This window comes from Littorina saxatilis, linkage group LG2 (assembly GCF_037325665.1).
Source record: "Littorina saxatilis isolate snail1 linkage group LG2, US_GU_Lsax_2.0, whole genome shotgun sequence".
Classification (NCBI taxonomy): Eukaryota; Metazoa; Mollusca; class Gastropoda; order Littorinimorpha; family Littorinidae; genus Littorina; species Littorina saxatilis.
The window spans coordinates 53936991-53958355 of record NC_090246.1 but is presented as its reverse complement, the minus strand read 5'-3'; the positions used below and the strand labels follow the sequence as shown (position 1 = coordinate 53958355).

General features: G+C 39.9%; 1 protein-coding gene and 1 long non-coding RNA gene across 2 annotated transcripts in view; one reads left to right on the top strand and one right to left on the bottom strand.

The window, feature by feature from the left end:
* The window catches only part of LOC138959267 (polycystin-1-like protein 2), a 52678-nt gene that overhangs the window by 10269 nt on the left and 21044 nt on the right, over positions 1 to 21365 (top strand). Inside the window, exons 10-22 of the mRNA XM_070330671.1 lie at positions 872 to 974; positions 4630 to 4802; positions 5433 to 5678; positions 6110 to 6444; positions 8373 to 8550; positions 10490 to 10571; positions 14420 to 14529; positions 15138 to 15368; positions 16089 to 16256; positions 17693 to 17853; positions 18586 to 18881; positions 19198 to 19396; positions 19760 to 20030. Of these exons, the coding sequence (XP_070186772.1) occupies positions 872 to 974; positions 4630 to 4802; positions 5433 to 5678; positions 6110 to 6444; positions 8373 to 8550; positions 10490 to 10571; positions 14420 to 14529; positions 15138 to 15368; positions 16089 to 16256; positions 17693 to 17853; positions 18586 to 18881; positions 19198 to 19396; positions 19760 to 20030 (2553 nt within the window). The remainder of the gene's footprint in view (positions 1 to 871; positions 975 to 4629; positions 4803 to 5432; positions 5679 to 6109; positions 6445 to 8372; positions 8551 to 10489; positions 10572 to 14419; positions 14530 to 15137; positions 15369 to 16088; positions 16257 to 17692; positions 17854 to 18585; positions 18882 to 19197; positions 19397 to 19759; positions 20031 to 21365) is intronic.
* The window catches only part of LOC138959269 (uncharacterized), a 156751-nt gene continuing 155280 nt past the window's right edge, over positions 19895 to 21365 (bottom strand). Inside the window, exon 3 of the long non-coding RNA XR_011453677.1 lies at positions 19895 to 20023. This is a non-coding gene — a long non-coding RNA (uncharacterized lncRNA). The remainder of the gene's footprint in view (positions 20024 to 21365) is intronic.

The window sequence follows — 21365 nt, the reverse complement described above, 5'->3', positions numbered from 1 at the left end:
GATGGTGTGTCATGTGTGAGCACTGTGTGATAAAGTAGTAATAAATTGTGGAAGAGGTCGCATTCTGTGATACAATGTTAATGAAAAAGATGATAATATCATACAATACAAAACCGTACAATGCATATGGGTACTTAATTGTATGCCCTCTAATTTATTTGGGGCCAACAAAATAATGAGGTCATCTTTACGCTTTATAGGGTTATATCTTTATTTTCTTCTGGCACACTACCTGCTCTAAACATTGCCCAAATTCTGACTTCCAGCCATAAAGCCGTATGCACTAATGAATGCATTAAAATGCATGTTTTACACCAGATATACCAGATAAGTTATAGTAGTTAAGGCAGCAAGAAATGTAATATGTCAGTACAATACCGCGCAATACAATACAGTACAGTACAGTCTGACACCAATTCAGTTTTGTGTTGTGAAATACAATATAGTACTGTGTAATGTATTTCAATACAAGTCAGAATAATAAAACAAAATACACCACAATTTCATTCAATTCTGAGCTTCTTTTAGTCAAAGTTTATTTATATAGTAGTGTAATCAGATAACCTGTCGCGATATAACCTTCGTGGTTGAAAACGACGTTAAAGACCAAATAAAGAAAGAAAGAATCAGATAACCACATTTACTTAAATATACAATTAAAAGGAGAAACAAATAACGAAGAAAATGTTGTGCGGCCGATGTACGATGTACGCGACGTGCACCTTTGTACTCTAAACACACGCATGAGTATGGTATCCGTATAGACATCAAAACATAAAGACTATTGCCATATTAGTTGTGATAGTTACGGCAGATACAGGAAGAAATATATTCTCTACGAGGAGTTTCCCACTTTTCTTCTTTTGGACAGTTTGCTAGCAGTGACATAGCCGAGAGAGGTACCGTTGCGCTGAGAAAGTTGTTCAACACACGGCCTTATCCTGTTGGAACCAAGTTTTTTGAGGCTGTCTTTAGTAAGTACTGAAGCTTTTATCTGTTTCTTCCAATAGTTTCTGTTTTCGAATTGTCTAGTCGTCCAGTTTGGTCAATGTTGTCTTAGTTCAAGTCTTCGCAGGTTGTCTATGTGTTTTGTTTACTTTTATCCTGTACGGCTTTCAAACTATTATGTAAGTTACGCACACACAAATGAAGAATTAACATTGTCACACGGTAAGCATCAATAGGTCTAAAAAAAAATCACTGAAAGCCAACATCACGACTAATTTTAAGGTAACAAACAAACATGTTATGTTATGTGTATACATCGACTCAGGCCGGTAACATAATATTATACTATTTTTTTACATTTAGTCAAGTTTTGACTAAATGTTTTAACATAGAGGGGGGAATCGAGACGAGGTCGTGGTGTGTGTGTGTGTGTGTGTGTGTGTGTGTGTGTGTGTGTGTGTGTGTGTGTGTGTGTGTGTGTGTGTGTGTGTGTGTGTGTCACGTTCCAATATATCACATAAGGTGATTATGAACAGTTAGTTACTACCAACTAACCACACCACGATCCACTCTCGCAGTCATACAACAAAAATAGAATCAACAAAAGTATAAGTTTCAGACGCCTGTTTATATACTAACTCGCCAGCTCCCTCGAGACTTCACTCCAAAAGATGTTTTACGTTCAAAACGTAAAATATAGGTCACTGACAAAAATGCCAGTTAAAATTTAGAAAATGATAGTAACACGCTGATCCCGTGTATAGCTAGAAAAGATAGCTGATCTGCCCAAAAGCGCTGGTTAAAGCAGGTGTCACACACCCCACGTTGTTACCACTCAAATGAAATCACTAATACACAAGATGACAAGGTAGTATACAGGATGCAATGACATGGTGCACTTAGCTTTTTGCCACTGAGTGGGCGACCCGTGAATAGTCTATCTCCACCACTGCTCCCTTGAATGAAGTGCCGGCTGGCGTGGAAACGAAGCAGGGATTAATGGAGATATCAGGCGCCTCACTCAGTCGCTGAAGATCCTCCCCGTAGTCTACCAGAAGATAGCAGACGTGTAGATTGGCAGGATGACGACAGCGACAGCAACCACCAGTACACCAGAACACCAGGTTACAGCATACCCGCAAATACGTAGGTAAGAAGTAGGTAGATAGCGTAGGCTGCAACAAAAAGCATCGGTGCACTAAACATTCCACGCTACCCTTCACACTCCACCTTTAAACATGTCACCTTTACATATGTCATAGAGCACGTGGGCCTGCACAAACGAACTTTTAAAACAACAAATCAGCCATTTTCCTTCCTTCTCTCCATATAATAATAATAATAATAATAAATGAGCATTTATATAGCGCAACATCATAACTTTACAATTATAATAATAATAATAAGAAGAAGAAGAACATTTATATAGCGCTAAATCAAAAACTTTCGTTAAAAAGGCTTGCTCTAAGCGCTTGACATCTAAACTAAAACGTCATTCACACTCTTTACAATGATGTACAAGAACTTCATGTCACACTCTTTCATTCAGTATAGCACCATTCACACAGTTGTTATTCTGTACAAGACAATAAGTTAGTCTAACATTTAGAATGTTCATAAGATGAAAACAAGAGAAAACACATTTAAAATTAAACACAGTTATACAAGCATTTACATCTACATGCATAGTCAACAACGCTTAATTAAAAGCATACACCATCAAACATACATATCTGCAAAAACCATATACAGATTATTATTTTAGCGTCACAAAGAGCAAATTATGCGCTAACCTGGAAAGAACAACAGAGAGTATTTCATTCCACAAACACAGACTCGTCAACCGCGTTAAATAATGATTTATTACCTCAACAGCCTAATGTAAGTAGCTCTCCTTTAAGCGAATCCGCTCCCTTTTGAATGGCTTCCGTCCGTCGACGAAAATACCGCTATCCCCTTCTTGCTGAATTACTTTATGCGTGGGAAAAATCCCCCGGCCCGCTCAGCTAAGAATCAAAACCTGTCAACCTTGTTGACCAGCACAGGTAACAGCGAAAAGTTTTCTCTCCTTTGTAGTTCCGTAAAGCCCTACTGTACCATGCAGAACGGCACTCTGACTTAAAATAATATGTCAACAAGTGTAGAAGACCATCTAACTTTAGGATGGAGGAAAAACGATCCTTCTCTGTCGCTGCCCTGTGTTCGAGTGTCCTCTCATGTCTTTCCCAAACAACCTTGAAAAAAACATCACGTGACTCCACGTGTCCCGTATCCAGATCAGTTACAGTCGATTTCGCCAAGCAAGCAAAATCACGCACGTGGAACCCCTGTATCAAAATATCACCCCTCGCATGCCAGCCAGGCGTGCAGGAAAACGTATTCCAGGTGCTAAGCTCGGTCAGCAGAAAATAGCCCGTACAAGCACAGGCGCTTTTCGTCGTAATTTGAGAAAGGCACCCCTCAGAGTGTCCCTTTCTCGGTCCATGTCACTAAATCATGACAGTGTGTGTGTGTGTATGTGTGTGTGTGTGTGTGTGTGTGTGTGTGTGTGTGTGTGTGTGTGTGTGTGTGTGTGTGTGTGTGTGTGTGTGTGTGTGTGGAGCGATTCAGAGTAAACTACTGGACCGATCTTTATGAAATTTTTCATGAGAGTTCCTGGGTATCATGATATCCCCAGATTTGTTTTCTCATTTTTTCGATAAATGTCCTTGATGACGTCATATCCGGCATTTTGTAACAGTTGAGGCGGCACTGTCACACCCTCATTTTTCAATCAAATTGATCGAAATTTTGGCCAAGCAATCTTCAACGAAGGCCGGACTTTGGGATTGCATTTCAGCTTGGTGGCTTAAAAATTAATTAATGACTTTGGTCATTAAAAATCTGAAAATTGTAATTAAAATTATTTGTTTATAAAACGATCCAAAATTACGTTTATCGTATTTTTCATCATTTTCTGATTTCAAAAACATATAAATATGTTATATTTTGGATTAAAAACAAGCTCTGAAAATTAAAAATATAAAAATTATGATTAAAATAAAATTTCCGAAATCAATTTAAAAACAATTTCATCTTATTCCTTGTCCGTTCCTGATTCCAAAAACATATAGATATGATATGTTTGGATTAAAAACACATTCAGAGAGTTAAAAAGAATAGAGATATTGAAAAGCGTGCTATCCTCCTCACGGCAACCGCTACCGCGCTTTTCTGGATTGTTAATTTCACTGCCTTTGCCACGAGCGGTGGACAGACGATGCTACGAGGTTACGGTCTTGCGGAAAAAATGCAATGCGTTCAGTTTCATTCTGTGAGTTCGACTGAGCTTGACTAAATGTTGTATTTTCGCCTTACGCGACTTGTTTTAAATATTCTCGTACAAAACAAGGAAAGAATGAATGTCAAGTTGCACACGATTGTTATTTCATTGCCCCTCCAACCAACCCAACACCTCACCCCCACCCGGCCCCTTGCCTATATTTTTTCAAATTAAAAAGAAATATCACAAACTTTTTGGGTTTTTAAAACTCACTGGAACACACCTTTTCCTTGCTCTAGTATTGCTATGCCAGCTTCATTACTCTGTTTCGTCACAAAGTTACAACATTTTTTTAATTTCATTTTTGTGTGTGCTTATTTCGATATTGATTTCAAAACAACTGTTTTATTTTACTAAAGGTATGACAGCACTTGTGGATAGGGTGATACAGGCCAGCATCCCATCCTACGACCTGTCACTGGGCAATGACGTGCTCTTCAACGCCTCTGACGTAGGGGAGGATGAGTCCAAGTTCATGGTCAGCCGGTACAAGGTCGCCCAGGCCGTACGAGATCGGCAGAAGATCAACATGGTGAGTCACTCTTTGATTTTGACAGGCGTTGCATCTCATTACTTTTACGAGACTCATTATTTTACTGATGGCTGGATAAATTGATTGATGAATGGAATGATGGTTGGATGGAATTAAGGATATATGGATGGATGGGCGGTGGATTGGTGGGTGGGTGGTTGTATGGATGGATGGATACATGGATGGATTGATGACAGATGGATGGGTGTAGGTCCTTGCACGCTCGGTGTGTTATTCTAGGGCCAACACACAGTGTGACAATTCTTTTCTGGTGTGATGTAGCAGATGTAATGGCGCTTTCGCTGCATTTGTTTAATATGAGGTTGTTGGGAAAGCAATAACAGGAAAGTAACATAAGTTCTGCATCAAGATGAAGGGGAGTGAACATTATTTCTATGAATGCGAACACTCATTGTATTTCTTTTATGGTACTCCTTTTGTCTTGAAGTCTTGTTAGGGTACGGACGTTTACGTTGGTGTCAACCTATAACATTCAATCATATCGGTTTGACTTTTCAAAGCCGGAAACCCTCTTTTGGTCCGTTCACGAATTATCGAAGAATACTGTTAAGTCTTTGCCACACAAAATTTGTGAACTGACTGAAAGGTAATAATGCTCACTTGCCACAGACCCATTCAGTGATGGCCAGGCTGAGCAACGCTCTCAACACGATGCACGACTCCCTGCTGAGTGCAATGGTTCTAGGTCAGCCCGTGCAACAATTGCAGCGAGGGGCCTTGACCTTGGCAGGCGGCAAGGTCACAGGAAGGACCTTGAATGGCACTAATTTCCCTGCAGGCTCTGTTAGACTTAAGCTGGACTCTGTCGATGCGGATGAGAGTGAGAGTGACCCTAATTCTACTGTGGAGGTCAAGGTCAGTATTATTTTGCGTGTGTGGTGGTACGGGATTTTTGTAAATGTGTTAGGTTGTTGATGTTGTTGTTGTTTTGTTTTTATTGTTGTTTTTGTGGCTAGGATAATTAAAATCTCTAAAACAAAGACAGAGAAAAAAAGTCACGCTGCAGTCGTCAAAGTCATTACTGAATTCCTGACAAGCTTTGTACATTGTGATCGTCCGCAAAGTTTATTGTGCTTAGCTCCATTTATTTGACTAAATGTATGCGGTATCGTTATTCAAATTCTTGAATAATTTTGTTCTAAAGCAATACCTGAAAAGTAGCCCAACAGCAAAACAGTATTTCGCCGTGTAAGTGTCATAAGGGCTGTGATTGGACACCAGCCACAGTCATGTGCTGTAAAACTAAAGGGAACTAATTCAGTTCAATTCTCGTGATTCCGATTCAGGCAAGCGTGTTTAACAAGAACCCCTACGCCTGGTCCAGCGACGGGTCATCATACGAGATTACGTCACCAGTGGTCGAAGTGAACATGACGGACAAGAGAGGGTCCAGAAAACTACGCAAACTGACCCTGACTCTCAAGCGTGGCGATGACACACCCATCCCCACCATGGACCCCTACTCGACAGCAGACACCCGCGCTGGTCCGGACGGGTGGTTTAATCACCGGTTGACATTGAGGTCCAAGTCCTCCGCGGTTGTGACACGTTTCAAGTTGCCAAGCGGATTTACCCAAGCCGTGGCATATTTCAGGAACGGCAGACCACCCACCAAGGAAAGGTAAAACTACGAAAATGTTGTGTGTTATTTTGTTGTGTTATTTTCATTAATGTGTTATCTCAATTGCTTGGACATTCGGGTCGCTTCCTCAATAGGGAATACTCATGATGTAGCCCTGAAAGAGCAAAGTAAATGTAGCTTGATTTCTTTGCTTGTTTACCAAGATTAAATTCCACACATTCTGTTCTCTTTTTTTAAAGTATGACGCAGCCCTATACACTACTCGTCATAAAAAAAACTAAACACATACCTTTAGCTGTAGATATTTGTGGTGCGGCCAGTTATATTAAAACCAAGTACATTGAAAGAAAGGTAAGTTATTCCCCCACCGTATGAAATAAAGAGTTTCATTTATCATTAGTTAGTGTTTATGTAGTGTACCGGAGACCTAGGACACCCCCCAAAATCAAATTCGCAAAAGCAAACTTGCAGACACTAAAATACACAAAAAATCAAAATAAGCAAGAGGGACCCTGTTTTTGATCTCGAATGCAAAAACAACTCACTTTCTACCCATACAAGTGTATTAATTGGGTAAGCTGTTGTGCCTAGCAGTGTTGCTTTGCTATTTTGAAGAAGACAGGTGTCAGCATCGTCAGAAGCCGTAAAAGGCCTGTTTTGGCATCTTTTTTGTGGGCTGTTGTTTTGTAATGGCTCATTGTATTGCTTTTAAATTTGACATGAGTATTGATAACACAATTGCAAATGCGCATGTAAAATATCATGGTGTTTTGATGAGTTTGTTGGACGAACTGGAACTTTTCAGAAAAGTTTTATTAAACTGTAATAACTTTTTACAGTATAGTTGTACAAATTCAGCATTTTGCGAACTCCAACACAAATAATTAATACAATTGGGGATCAGTTTTGGTATAAAAGCAACAACGCGCTTGTGTGATAGGGAAATGTGAACGCGAAACAACAATTACGAAAAACAGGTCTTCCAACAGCAAAACCCAGTCCAGCGCAGCAGACTGAACTGGAACGACACTCACAGCAATAATAAGCGTGCCAGTTTTTTGAAAAGTTCCAGTTGAGTTCGTCCAACAAACTCATCAAAACGCCATGATATTTTACATGCGTATTTGCAATTGTGTTATCAATACTCATGTCAAATTTAAAAGCAATACAATGAGCCATTACAAAACAACAGGGTTTTTACCCACATTGCCCTTGGAAGAGAAATGAAGCCAAAAGAGGCCTTTTACGGCTTCTGACGAGGCTGACACCTGTCTTCTTCAAAATGGCAAAACAGCACTGCTAGGCACAACAGCTAAACCAAATAAATATGAATGGGTAGAAAGTGAGTTGTTCTTCAATTTCAGATTTAAAAAACAAAACAAAAAAAACGGGGTTCCTTCTTGCTTATTTTAGTGTCTGCAAATTGGATTTTGCGAAATTGATTTTGGGGGATGTCCTATGTCTCCGGTACACTGCATAAACACAAACTAATGAAAAATAATACTCTTTATTTCATACGGTATGGGCATGAATTACCTTTCTGGCAATATACTTGGTTTTAACATAGCTGGCCGCATCGCAAAGATCAACAGCTAAATGTATGTGTTTAGTTTTTTATGACGAGTAGTGTAGAACGACAAAGTAAAGTTGAATTACCTTGCTTTCGTAGAACCACGGTTCAATGCCACATATGTTGTTCTTTTCCATTTTTGCAAGTACGATGTCACCTTGTCGAAGAAAATCGAGAATCGGAAACGCAGGAGCTCTCCTCCTGTTTTATAAAGCCAACCAAGATTGAATTTCACACATTTCGGTCTTTCTCTTTTTTCAGGAATGACGCAGCCATAAAACGGCACAGTTAAAGAAGAGGAATTTCCCTCCTTGCTTGCTTGCGTGCTTGCGTGCGTGCTAACACAGAACCGAGATTGAATTCGACAAAATTTTTCTCTCCATTTGTTTTCTTTCAGATATGACGTTCGCGTCGAAGGGGAGCTCATCCAGAATCGGAAACGCAGGGCAACTCAAACACAAACCACAACCTCTGCACCAGACACTGTCACCACTCTAAGCAGCGTAACTGTTTCCACTGACGTACCGAAAGCAAATCCCGTTGCCGTAGAGTCTTCAGACAGTGCTAGTCCGCAGGTGAGGTTCCAGCTTATTTCCTTCAAATGGGGCATGGGGAAAATGGAGCAAATAACATTCATCGTAATACCACGGTGTGTGAGATGTCCCATGCGTAAGAGGCTCTGAGGCGGTATTGTTCCGGATATCAAGAAGCAAGTTTCCGCTGTTGACTACTCTCAACGGTGGGTGTGTTAGGCGGAGTTCTGTCAGAACTTCTGAGTTTTTTAATTTCTCAAATGTTTTGGGTATTACCACACGAAGACAGCTACATGCTAGAATAAATAATGTATAGGTTCTGGCAAAAAGTGGAGTTGTTTCTTCATGTTCGTGTTTATGCGTATATACATTATACAGGTCATTATTTGATCGATAAGTTGAAAGCACAGTCCATCCTCTGCAGACTTACCATCTCCGATGTGGCCAGGGATAAACATGGGTTACGACCATTCTTCTACACAAACTATAAATCAACAGCCTGTGTGCTCTATTGTGCTGAGTGGCAGTGTTGTGATGCATTACTCTCTTTAACTGACTCTGGTGGCAATATGGCAAATTGATTCATCAAAAAAGTCTTTCTCTGCATAGGAAGCATTTTTGGTATGTCGCCAAGTGGGGGGATGTTATTATCCCATGTGAAAACCTGGCCAAATCTGAGATAGTGAGCGGCCTGTTTTCGCGGGAAAGACTGCACACACAAAAATAACATGGTCAGTTAAAGTTTAAACAAGTCGCGTAAGGCGAAAATACAACATTTAGTCAAGTAGCTGTCGAACTCACAGAATGAAACTGAACGCAATGCAACGCAGCAAGACCGTATACTCGTAGCATCGTCAGTCCACCGCGCACGGCAAAGGCAGTGAAATTGACAAGAAGAGCGGGGTAGTACTTGCGCTGAGAAGGATAGCACGCTTTTCTGTACCTCTCTTCGTTTTAACTTTCTGAACGTGTTTTTAATCCAAACATATCATATCTATATGTTTTTGGAATCAGGAACCGACAAGGAATAAGATGAAACTGTTTTTAAATTGATTTGGACAATTTAATTTTGATAATGATTTTTATATTTTTAATTTTCACGGCTTGTTTTTAATCCATATATAACATATTTATATATTTTTGGAATCAAAAAATGATAAAGAATAAGATGTACGTAAATTTGGATCGTTTTATAAAAAAAATATATTTTTTAAACTTTTAAGATTTTTAATGACCAAACTCACTCATTAGTTTTTAAGCCACCAAGCTGAAATGCAATACCGAAGTCCGGGCTTCGTCGAAGATTACTTGACCAAAATTTCAACCAATTTGGTTGAAAAATGAGAGCGTGACAGTGCCGCCTCAACTTTCACGAAAAGCCGGATATGACGTCATCAAAGACATTTATCAAAAAAATGAAAAAAACGTATGGGGATTTCATACATAGGAACTTTCATGTCAAATTTCATAAAGATCGGTCCAGTAGTTTAGTCTGAATCGCTCTACACACACACACAGACAGACAGACAGACACACACACACACATACACCACGACCCTCGTCTCGATTCCCCCCTCTACGTTAAAATATTTAGTCAAAACTTGACTAAATATAAAAATAATGAGCAAACACTCAAACACACACAACGCAACAAGCAAAAACAATCAAATCCAAACTTGCTGCAAGGCTAAGTGTACACACACACACACACACACACACACACACACACACACACACACACACACACAAACAAACACACGCACACACACAAAAACACATACGCATACAAATACACTCGCACACACGCGCAGACGCATACACACACACAATCCTACACACACACACGCGCGCGCGCGCGCACACACACACACAAACACACACACACACACACACAAAGTAACATACAAATAAACAAAAGCAACAGCCTTGCATTACTGATTATTTTCAAACAATAAACTAACAAATTCACCATCACCAACAGGTTGACGGCCCAACATACCAGTTCTTTGTGGAACCAGGCACACTGTCCGCTGGGATCGTCTTCGTGGCCTTTGAGATGCCGGGTAAGGATCCTTCAACAGACGCACACATATACGCGCGCGCGCGCACACACACACACACACACACTCATATACACACACACACACATATGGGTGCGTCTCAGAATCTCGTCCTCTGTTTGTGACATTATCACCAAAAGTAAAATCTTCCCAGAAAACGTTGATAATACTATTTACACACTTCTCAGGGTGTACCTTTTCAGTTTAAACAAGAAAAAATATAACATTGCCTTTAGTTTGCCATATATTGAGCATTATTTGGACCATGTGTGCAAAATCACCCGTGTAACATGGAAACAATAAAAGAAAAAAAAAATTCATTTATAAGGCTGAAAACGACTTTTATTCAGTTATTATTGTTGAATCACAAGCCATTATAGAGTTCAATATGAAATGACTACATGCAAACAACAATATAATGTTTTTTTCAAAGTTCCATGCATTCGTCAAAATTTCAATACAAAAATGAAAATTAATTAATGATATCCTGATCAGAACATGTTGATACATGGCATTCATTCAGTCTTATTGACATTTAACCTTCACAATAGCATATATATATACAAAGATTTGTTGCTCTAAGACAAAATGTTAGAAAGTTATCCCAAAAGAATGCAAAATGGTCACCGATGTAACATGGAAACATCACTTTTGTAACAAAGAAACGGTTATGCTTTTTCCCACAAACTTTACTAAATGAAGCTGATTTTGCAACCAGATTCTTCTTAGGTAAAATGCCAAACACTAAAACAGGAACAGAAAGAAAAAAAGCTGGACAAAATCAAGCAAACTTTGCCCCAAAAAAGAGAAACATTAATGAAAAGTTCATCACCGACGTAACTCGGAAACGAACAACCAGACATGTATTATAAGGCTTGACATGAAGAATGCAAATGTTCAAAAGTGGTTCATTCAATTGTTAAGACAATAAACCAAAGGCATTGGTTACATATAGAACAGTTGCCACTTGCAGTTAATTAATTTATTTTAAAAGAAATAATGCCCCCTGGCATTGAAGGTGGGGTCACGAATCATGGTTGCATCAGATGTAGGGACTAAGGAAATATCATCGATCCCTGGAAAGCAATAGTAGTTCCCCTCCGGTTTCCTTCGAAGGAACGTTACCACCAGTTCATCAGGTCGAATCTCTTGCACCTGAAACATGCAAGTACCTGCGATTTCAACTAAAGATTGATGCAATATGTGTACTAGTTTCACTAACATGAATTTGTTTAATGTCTATCAAGATTTTGATGCACCCACATTCACTGGCTAAAAACAAAATAAAGTAATTATTTTGTTCAGACTTACCATTCCATTGAACATACAACTTTTACAATTAAAGAAAACATTGACACTTACCGTTCCTTTAAATGGATTTCGGAAATTTAATTTTGATCATATTTTTTTATATTTTTAATTTTCAGAGCTTGTTTTTAATCCAAATATAACATATTTATATGTTTTTGGAATCAGGAAATGATGTAAAATAAGATGAACGTAAATGTGGATCGTTTTATATAAAAAAAAAAAATGTATTACAATTTTCAGATTTTTGATGGCCAAAGTCATTAATTAATTTTTAAGCCACCAAGCTGAAATGCAATACCAAAGTCCGGCCTTCGTCGAAGATTGCTTTACACAAATTTCAATCAATTTAATTGAAAAATGAGGGTGTGACAGTGCCGCCTCAACTTTTACAAAAAGCCGGATATGACGTCATCAAAAGTATTTGTCGAAAAAAAGAAAAAAACGTCCGGGGATATCATACCCAGGAAGTCTCATGTCAAATTTCATAAAGATCGGTCAAGTAGTTTAGTCTGAATCGCTCTACACACACACACGCACAGACAAACAGACACACACACACACATACACCACGACCCTCGTTTCGATTCCCCCTCTATGTTAAAACATTTAGTCAAGTTTTGACTACGTGAAATCGAAAGAAAAACTATTATTAACAAATGTTTAGCCTAATCTTTCACTTCATAGAATATCATAGCAGCAAAAACTCACCTTTTCTTAAGAACCTTGGGTGTTGATCACTGTCGTAACAAAATCACAGACTTCGGAAACATTCTCGAAATCTTTCTTCGCTGCTGGAAGCTGAACTATTTCTCTCTGTAACTGCGCATGCGTAGTCACCCGCACCTCTAAGTCACTACGCGCAAACTAGTTCTAATCTTTCTTCAAAACTCTGAACATTATTTGCAAAACCGTTCACCATCGTAACGGAATTTTGAAGAAGCATGTCATATTGCGCAACTTTCAACTTAGTTTGCAGATGCAATTTTGAGAAAATAATACTTAAATAACATTTAACTTAGCGAGTTTCTATGCCCTTTCATGTCAAGATCGTGTTGAAGATGAATATGCAAATTCTAAAGTTCAAATTTAGGACTTGTTGCTGTTGCACGCGTGTGGAAACCTATGTTACGACAGTGATGGCAAACTTTCAAGCGATTAATTTCGTTTAAAAAAACAATTCTGTGGACAAAATAACATTTCAACTGTCAAGTACACTTAAACCAAACACACATAACAAAAATAGCAGTCCTTGGACATTCTAAACGATTCTTGTAGTGAGGTACAAAACTAGTTGATGGTTCATGTCACAGATCAGACCTCCATTTTTCACGCATTTAATCATTTCTTTCGCAAAACAACCTTCATAATAATCATGCAAAATACTCAGTTTTGTCTGTACTATTTCTTTATTCATTTTACTTCTCAAAAATACCAATATCATGATTTAAAATTCAGTATGTTTCAATTGTGGGCTAATTTGATTATGGCACACACAAAAGGTTCAGTTTCTGAGACGCACCCTTATACACACCACACGCACCTAAAGTGTGGATGGTTACCTAAGAGGCGGCACTGGGTGTAGTGCCTTTCTAGTGCACTTGCACTACAACAGCACTGGGTGCAGTACTCGCTCCGGCATCGAAGAATTTTGCACTAAAAAATGCACAAAATTTGACCTATTTCGTCGCCTATAGAGGACGGAAAGAATGTCATTTTGAACATTGTTATGACATTCTTTCCGTCAAAAAAGTCAATTTAACGGTGTCAATTTAACCATAAGGCAACCATCCACACGTGTGGACGGAAAGAATGTCATTTTGAACATTGTTATGACATTCTTTCCGTCAAAAAAGTCAATTTAACGGTGTTAAATGAAGCGACCATCCACACAATTAGGTTGCCATCCAGAGTTTAGGTTGCCATCCACGTGTGGATGGTTGCCTTATGGTGATTTAGGCAACCAAACCTGTGGAAACATGGGTACACCACCACCCACCCACACACACACACACACACACACACACACACACACATCGTTTGGCTCGCTGTATGTGCTGACTTGTAGGTGGTGGGGAGGAGGTTGAGTGTGCTAAAGCATTGTTTGGTTTGCTGGTGTGTTGAAAGCGGCGATGAGTCCCTTGGGTGGATTGCAGGACGAGTATAGAAATGAGTATTCGATGCTTAAGAATATATTTAATTCTGGCGTAAGCAATGTTGCACACTAACGTCTAATAGTCCGAGGATTTCACACATGATAAGAGCATCCTTATAATCAGTAGTTCTTCTGCTTTTTGTGCGGTGTAGATTTTTTTAGTGAATGAATTTAACAAGATGTCAATTTTCAATTTTTCTTTTATTTCTTAAAAACGAAATGTCCACTGATCACAGAAAACGGCTAGGTTTTTGATATTTGGTGTTTGTGCAAGCAAAAGGGTGCTCTGATTACATGTGAAAACCTGGAAGGATCTGAAACTTTAAGCAGAACGCACCGTGTTTTTACAGGGAAGAAATGTGTTAAATGCTTCGTTCATGTGTTACAGAACTGTCATCGGACAACAACGAGACCCTGAGTTACCAGTTCATGTCTTTTAGTGACATGTGCCGTGTTTGGGACGAGAAAACACGGACTTGGGACCCCTCCGCGTGCAAGGTACGGTATGTTACATACGTTTGGTGATGATGGTTGGGATGGAGGTTACGGTGGTGGTGGTGGTGATGATGATGATGATGGTGATGATGATGATGATGATGATGATGATGATGATGATGATGATGATGATGATGATGAGAATGACCATGATGATAATGAAAATGATGAAGATGATGTTCATGACCTGGCTTTGCACACTTTGGGTCATGGAGCTGCTTGTTTTGGAAATGATGATGATGATGATCCTGATCCTGATGATGGTCATGATGATAATGAAGATGATGATCGAAATGGAGGGGGATGTCTTTTTGTCTGTAGCTGGAGATAATGCTGTTCCTGCGTCTATGAGTGCTGAATCTGATGGGTTTTTTTTCCCATAATGTTAACGATTGTCTCTTACAGAGGCATCATCTGGGGTGTATAGACACGTTATGTCTTTCCTTAAAGTAGCAACACAGATGTCAAATGTGTACTGTAAGTGATTCCAAGAAATGGCCACATGTCTTCTTTTTCGGGACTTGCAAAAAGTGCTCTAAATACAACCTATGTCCACTTTTTCATATTTTAAGTCGTCAAACAAACACTTCAGGCGGTGTGTTTAAATCCAGGTGTCAGCATCCTCCACGCCACAAGAGACCGTGTGCATCTGTGACAACCCACCAGGGATGACGTTTGCCAGTTCCTTCTTTGTCGCCCCAAACACGATAGACTTTTCCACCGTCTTCTCCAAGTTCGCGCTCAACAACGCCTCTGTGTACGGCACTATCATCTGTCTCGCTGTCGTTTGGGTCCTTGGCCTCATCTGGGCAAGACGCAAGGATCAGAAGGATAAGGAAAGAGTGAGTGTAGTTTGCATCACGATTAAAGTTCTCTGGTTCGATAGCAATAACACCTCAGTCGTGGATTTGTTTTGTTGTTCTTCTTCTTTTCTGTGCTTTTTGTTTTTGAGGGGAAACATATTTAGATCGCCTGGAAGACAAAAGCAGTAAACCCTGCTGATGATTCTTTGATTAAATTCTAATAACTTACACTTTGGATTTCTAAAATTTGTTGATTGGTAGGTTGTTTGTAAACCATTGACTCTTTTGAATCAGGTTTCATGGGGTAAAAAATTGCCTTATTCTCCCGATTAAAACAGTGTAATTGAATTCCATTGAATTGTAATGAACTCTATTCAAGCCACGATGAATTAAAATCTTTCAGTGGATGGTCGGATAGCCAAAGCACCTCAGTCGTGGATTTGTTTTGTTGTTGTTGTTGGTTTTTTTCTGTGTGTGTGTGTGTGTGTGTGGTTTTTTTTTAAGGGAAAAATATTTAGATTGCCTAGAAGAAAAATGCAGTAAACCATGCTGATGATTCTTTCATTAAATTCTGATAACTTACACTTTGGATTTCTAAAGTGTGGTTGGTTGGTAGGTTGGTTGTAAACCAATGACTCTTTTGAATCATGTTTCTTGGGGGGGAAAATTGCCTTATCCTTCTTATCAAAATAAATCGAATTGAATTGCATTGAATTGTATTGAACTCCATTCAAGACACGATGAATTGAAATCTTTCAGTGGTTGGTCGGATACCTGAAGGATAACCTGGTGGATGACTCTTACTTCTACCTGTTGACGGTACACACCGGCATGAGGAAAGAAGCAGGGACGCTGTCCAACGTCAAGTTTATTATCATGGGAGAGGAGGGCGACACGGGAGTCAGAATACTTTCTGACGGCAAAAGGGTGAGTTGCAGTAGATCTAACTCGACCTGTCCATAATGTATCCAAACGCCCGCAGAAAAATGGGCCTTGTCAAACGTTCTGAACTATTGTCGTTACTGACAATATCGTTATTGAAACGATCACAGTGCGCTTAGAGATTTACAGAGCAAATCTTGAAAATAATTATTGAACTCAGCGCTACGTTCAATAATTCATTTTCTCGATTTGCTCTATAAATCCCGCGCTTCGTTCAATAATTCATTTTCTCGATTTGCTCTATAAATCTCTAAGCTCACTGTGATGTCTCAATAACTTAAATAATAATAATGATATTAATAATAATATTAATGACAGCTTATATAGCGCGAACCACGAGAATCTTTGCTCTCCGCGCTTTACATAATAACTATGTATTAAAACATACTATATTTATTTGAACATACTAAGGAAGATGTTCAAGCTATAGTGTGTGACCCCTTGACTGTCGGAAGAATTAAGTTTTAAACAATCAATTCAAAAGAAACTGTCAGGAGAAAAATCTCCTGGTGTCCGGGAATTATATGAGTTTCTGAGACACAGGCCATTTTTGGAGGCTTTGGGTCTCACCCCGCCCACAAAGTGGGAAAGCTAACTTACAGCGCATTTCTTGCCATGACGTCAGACAAGCGAGGAGCGCGCGCAGCCTGGCAAAGTCGCTACTGTTGATGTGACCTGATTATAAACTTGGCCAAAAAATTATTAGAACAATGTTCGCACGTTTAGAAAAGCGTTGAACCACAATCCATTTTAGGTCGATTTTTTGGGTGACCTTGTTTGACAGGCTCCCACGGGATGCCTATACAAAGTACCACCGATCGAACAAATAATATGAACAGTAGACATAATTACCTTTTCCAGCATATAAAGTTCAATTAAAATGGATTGTAGTTTAACGCTTTTCTGAGCGTGCGAAAATTGTTGCAATAATTTTTTGGCCAAGTTTACTTAATCTACTGGCAACTTTGAATGTTTGCATTGCTTCTTTTTTGTGTGTGTGTGATTATTTTTTCTCCAATTAACGGTCACTGCAGCACTTTTCATATCATGACGTTGGACAGGCAACGAGCGCGCGCAGAGAGAATAGTCACTACTGTTGGTGGGTCCTGCTTAATATTAAGCTGCGGGCGAGGTTTTTTGTTTTTTTGTTTTTGTTTGTTTGTTTTTTTGTTTGTTTTAATTTGACGGTTACAAACATGTTGGTAAACGGTGATTTACGAACATTTGAATGAACTTACACAGAGACTAACAATTGTGCTATGGAGGCCCCGCCAAAAGTAGTGACCACGCCAGAGTCCCCTCGTCGATCGTTGCTCGTCCGACGTCATGACATGATAAGCGCTGTACGTTATACCCCCCCCCCCCCCTCCCAGAAAGCACAGTAAAGGCTAAAAGTACAGTGCACAACCTCTTTGTTGCAGACGCTAGACACAGGCAGCGTGATGACCTACATCCTGGCTACCACACAGTCGCTAGGAGACCTGCAGTACGTCAGGGTGTGGCACGACGACTCGGGACCCGGGGACACGGGCTCGTGGTATCTGGGCAGGCTGGTAGCTGAAGATTTGCAAAATGGACAAAGGTGAGGACAAAGGAATAAAACTGCGGCCTTCGGTAGAAAGCTGAACCAGAAGATTAAAAGATGAGATTTTATTTAACTGAGTAAGGTGGGCAACTTGCAATGTCTGAGCGGAAGGAGAACTCGTTGGGGCAAACGTTGAAATTGAATAATGAATCAGAGAGGAGAGAGCTAGCTAATGCCCTTAAACTTGACATTGGTCTGAATTATCTAAACACAAAACTTTTACTTTTAAAGACGTAACATAAACATATTCAGTTTTGTACAACATTAACGTGTGCGTGTCTGTTTGAGGAGGGGCGCTTTTGTGTGTAAGGTATTTTAAAATTGCATATCTTTGTTCTTGAGCTAGATGTGCCTATAGCTTTGCCATTTTCGACAATTACTTTATAAATCACACACCACAACCCGTTCGTCCAAGTATGTTATGTGAGGATAACGTTTGAACCAACCGAAAACTTACCCACAGTACTTCAACTTAGCTCTTTATGTAATCTTTTTGACAGTTTTGTCAAACGAAGAACAAAAAGTGTTTTGTTGCTGGGGTTTTTTCCCCACTTCAACGTCTCTTCTTATTAAAGAAGAGGCCCAACATATCAGGTAACGATACACCTCGCATACCAGAGTTATATTGTTTAGTATTTAACTGCACGGTAAAGAGGAATCGCTGGCTGTGTAAGTTAAATGATCTCATTTAAAATACCACTTAAACTCACCCTATCCTACTTTTCCCAGGTACAACTTTCTCTGCGAGAAGTGGCTAGCCCTGGACAAGGATGACGGACAGATCGACCGCATCGTGCCCGTGACCTTGAAAGACGAGGTCATGACCTTCGACAAGCTCTTCTCCGAGCACGCGCGCGTGGGGATCACAGACACGCACCTGTGGCTTTCGTGCTTCATGCGTCCTGAACGCAGCACCTTCACGCGCGTGCAACGCGTTACTTGCTGTCTTGCTCTTCTACTGTTGACCATGATAACCAGTGCTCTCTTCTTCAAGCCCGAAGATTCTGAGACTGGGGAGAGTACAAGTACGTTTTGAGGCGGATAACTTGATAACATAGCAGTCGGCTGTTTTATAGAGTTTTTAACAAGAAGCTCAAAAGCAAGAAACCGTGTTGTTTTCGGTTTCTTCCTTAGTTTGTCCTCCGCATATCTATACTTCTTCTCTAACCCTGTCGACTAATGAAAATCACTCCTCACGTTCCTAAATCTCTACTTTAACTTCCTTTTGGAGGCCCCTTGCAGAGAATATTGGCAAGGACTTCTTCCGCTCAACCTTTGACTAATAGTAATCACTCCTCTCGTTCCTCAGTCTCTACTTCAACGTCATTATTCTCGTTCCAGACAACATGGGTATGGAGGTGAAGATCGGCATCATGAGGTTCTCCATGGCCACGCTCTGGACGTCCTCGGCGTCTATTGTCATCACCACCATCCCCATCCTCATCTTCGTCGCCCTCTTCAGGTCCTACAGGCCCAAGTGGGGCCCACGGGCTCAGGCACAGCAACACCGCAGGGCGGGCCTTATTCAGATGACCAAGACGTGAGTAATAAGCACAGAAGCAAGTGTTGTTGCCAGGAAAAAACAGAAAAGCCGGGAGAAAAGGCCGTAGCGAGACGATAAGACAAGAACAAACACTGAATACCTGTCTCGTCCTTTATGTCCATGCACAGAAGCGAGCTCTTTGCCAAGAGGAACCAAAAGAGCCTGGGGAAAAGGACGTAGCGAGACGATACGGAAAGAACAAACACTGAATACCTATCTCGTCTTTTTTTCCATACTCAGAAGCAAGCTTTTTGTCAGGAAGAACCAAAAAGACGTGGAGAAATAGCCATAGTGAGACGATTAGATAGGAAAAGAGCAAATAATGAAAACTAATCTACTGGTCTTTTATTTCATTCACAGAAGCAAGCTCTTTACCAAGAAAAAACAGAAGGGCGGTGACATGGATGAGAACAAGAACATGTCAGACCTGTTGGACAGCATGCTGCAGGAGAACCCGCTGCCCCACGTCTGTGTCTACTTCGCCTGGTTCCTACTGCTGGGCACCATCACTGCCTGTGCTTTCTTCCTGCTCCTCTACAGCATGCAGTGGGGCAAGACGACCTCTGAAGAGTGGCTGGCCTCCTTCGTCATCTCCTTCTTTGAGAGCATCTTCGTCATGGACCCCTTCAAGGTGGGAATGAAAGACACGTGTAAGAATAGCGTTTCAGCACATGTGCAACTTATCAGACTCTGAGAAAATCGTCTCCAGTGGAGTCTACCATTGTTGTGCAAGTCAAAGGGTGATTTATCCTTAGCGGATTATGACTTTATTCAGTTATTCTGCAGAAAAACAGAAATGCTGGAGAAAAACTGTTTGTTTCTGCAGCATTTCTGCATAATGTCATCTTTCGCGAGAGCAACGGTTTTTTTCTGCAGTAAAACAGTTTTACTGCAGTAAAATTGAAATCAAGAATGCTGCAGTAAAACGGTGATGTTGTTTTACTGGAGAAAAACTGTTTACACTTTTTCTTCAGCATTTTGGCATTATTCAGTTATTCTGCAGAAAAACAGAAATGCTGGAGAAAAACTGTCTTTTCTGCAGCATTTCTGTATAATGTCATCGTTTGCCAAAGCAACGGGTTTTTCTGGAGCAAAACATTTTACTGCAGTAAAATTGAAATCAAGAATGCTGCAGTAAAACGGTGCTGTTGTTTTACTGCAGAAAACCTGTTTACACTTTTTCTGCAGCATTTTGTACTGGCTCATTATAATGTTGGAGCACGCGAGCTCTGTCGAGAGATGGACTCATCCAGAATTACCAATAGTTACAAACTATTATACTATCCCAGGGGGCGACGAATACAAACGCTACTTTACAAGGTCGTTCGTTTTTCTCCAGAAAAACTGTCACAGACTATTCTGAAGAAAAAGTTAATCGCAATAATGCTGCAGAAAACCAAGTAGACATTATGCTTCAGAAAAACTGTTTTACTGCAGTAAAAAACGTTGCTTCGGCGAAAGATGACATTATGCAGAAATGCTGCAGAAAAGACAGTTTTTCTCCAGCATTTCGATTTTTCTCCAGAATAACTGAATAATGTCATAATCCGCCAAGAGCCAGTACAAAATGCTGCAGAAAAATTGTAAACAGGTTTTCTGCAGTAAAACAACAGCACCGTTTTACTGCAGCATTCTTGATTTCAATTTTACTGCAGTAAAATGTTTTGCTGCAGAAAAAACGCTGCTTCGGCGAAAGATGACATTATGCAGAAATGCTGCAGAAAAGAACGGTTTTTCTCCAGCATTTGTCTTTTCTGCAGAATAACTGAATAAAGTCATAATCCGCTAAGGATAGTGATTCATAAGTAAATAAATATTTCCTCCTTTTCTATTCCTTCCATATTCTAGTAGTCAGTTTGGCCAAGCATCTCTGATAATTTGCCATAGTTGACGTCATCCTAGTGATAAGATGTGTCGCGGCAAATGAGGCATGGTATAAATTAACATCAAGAAAAAAAGTGTTACC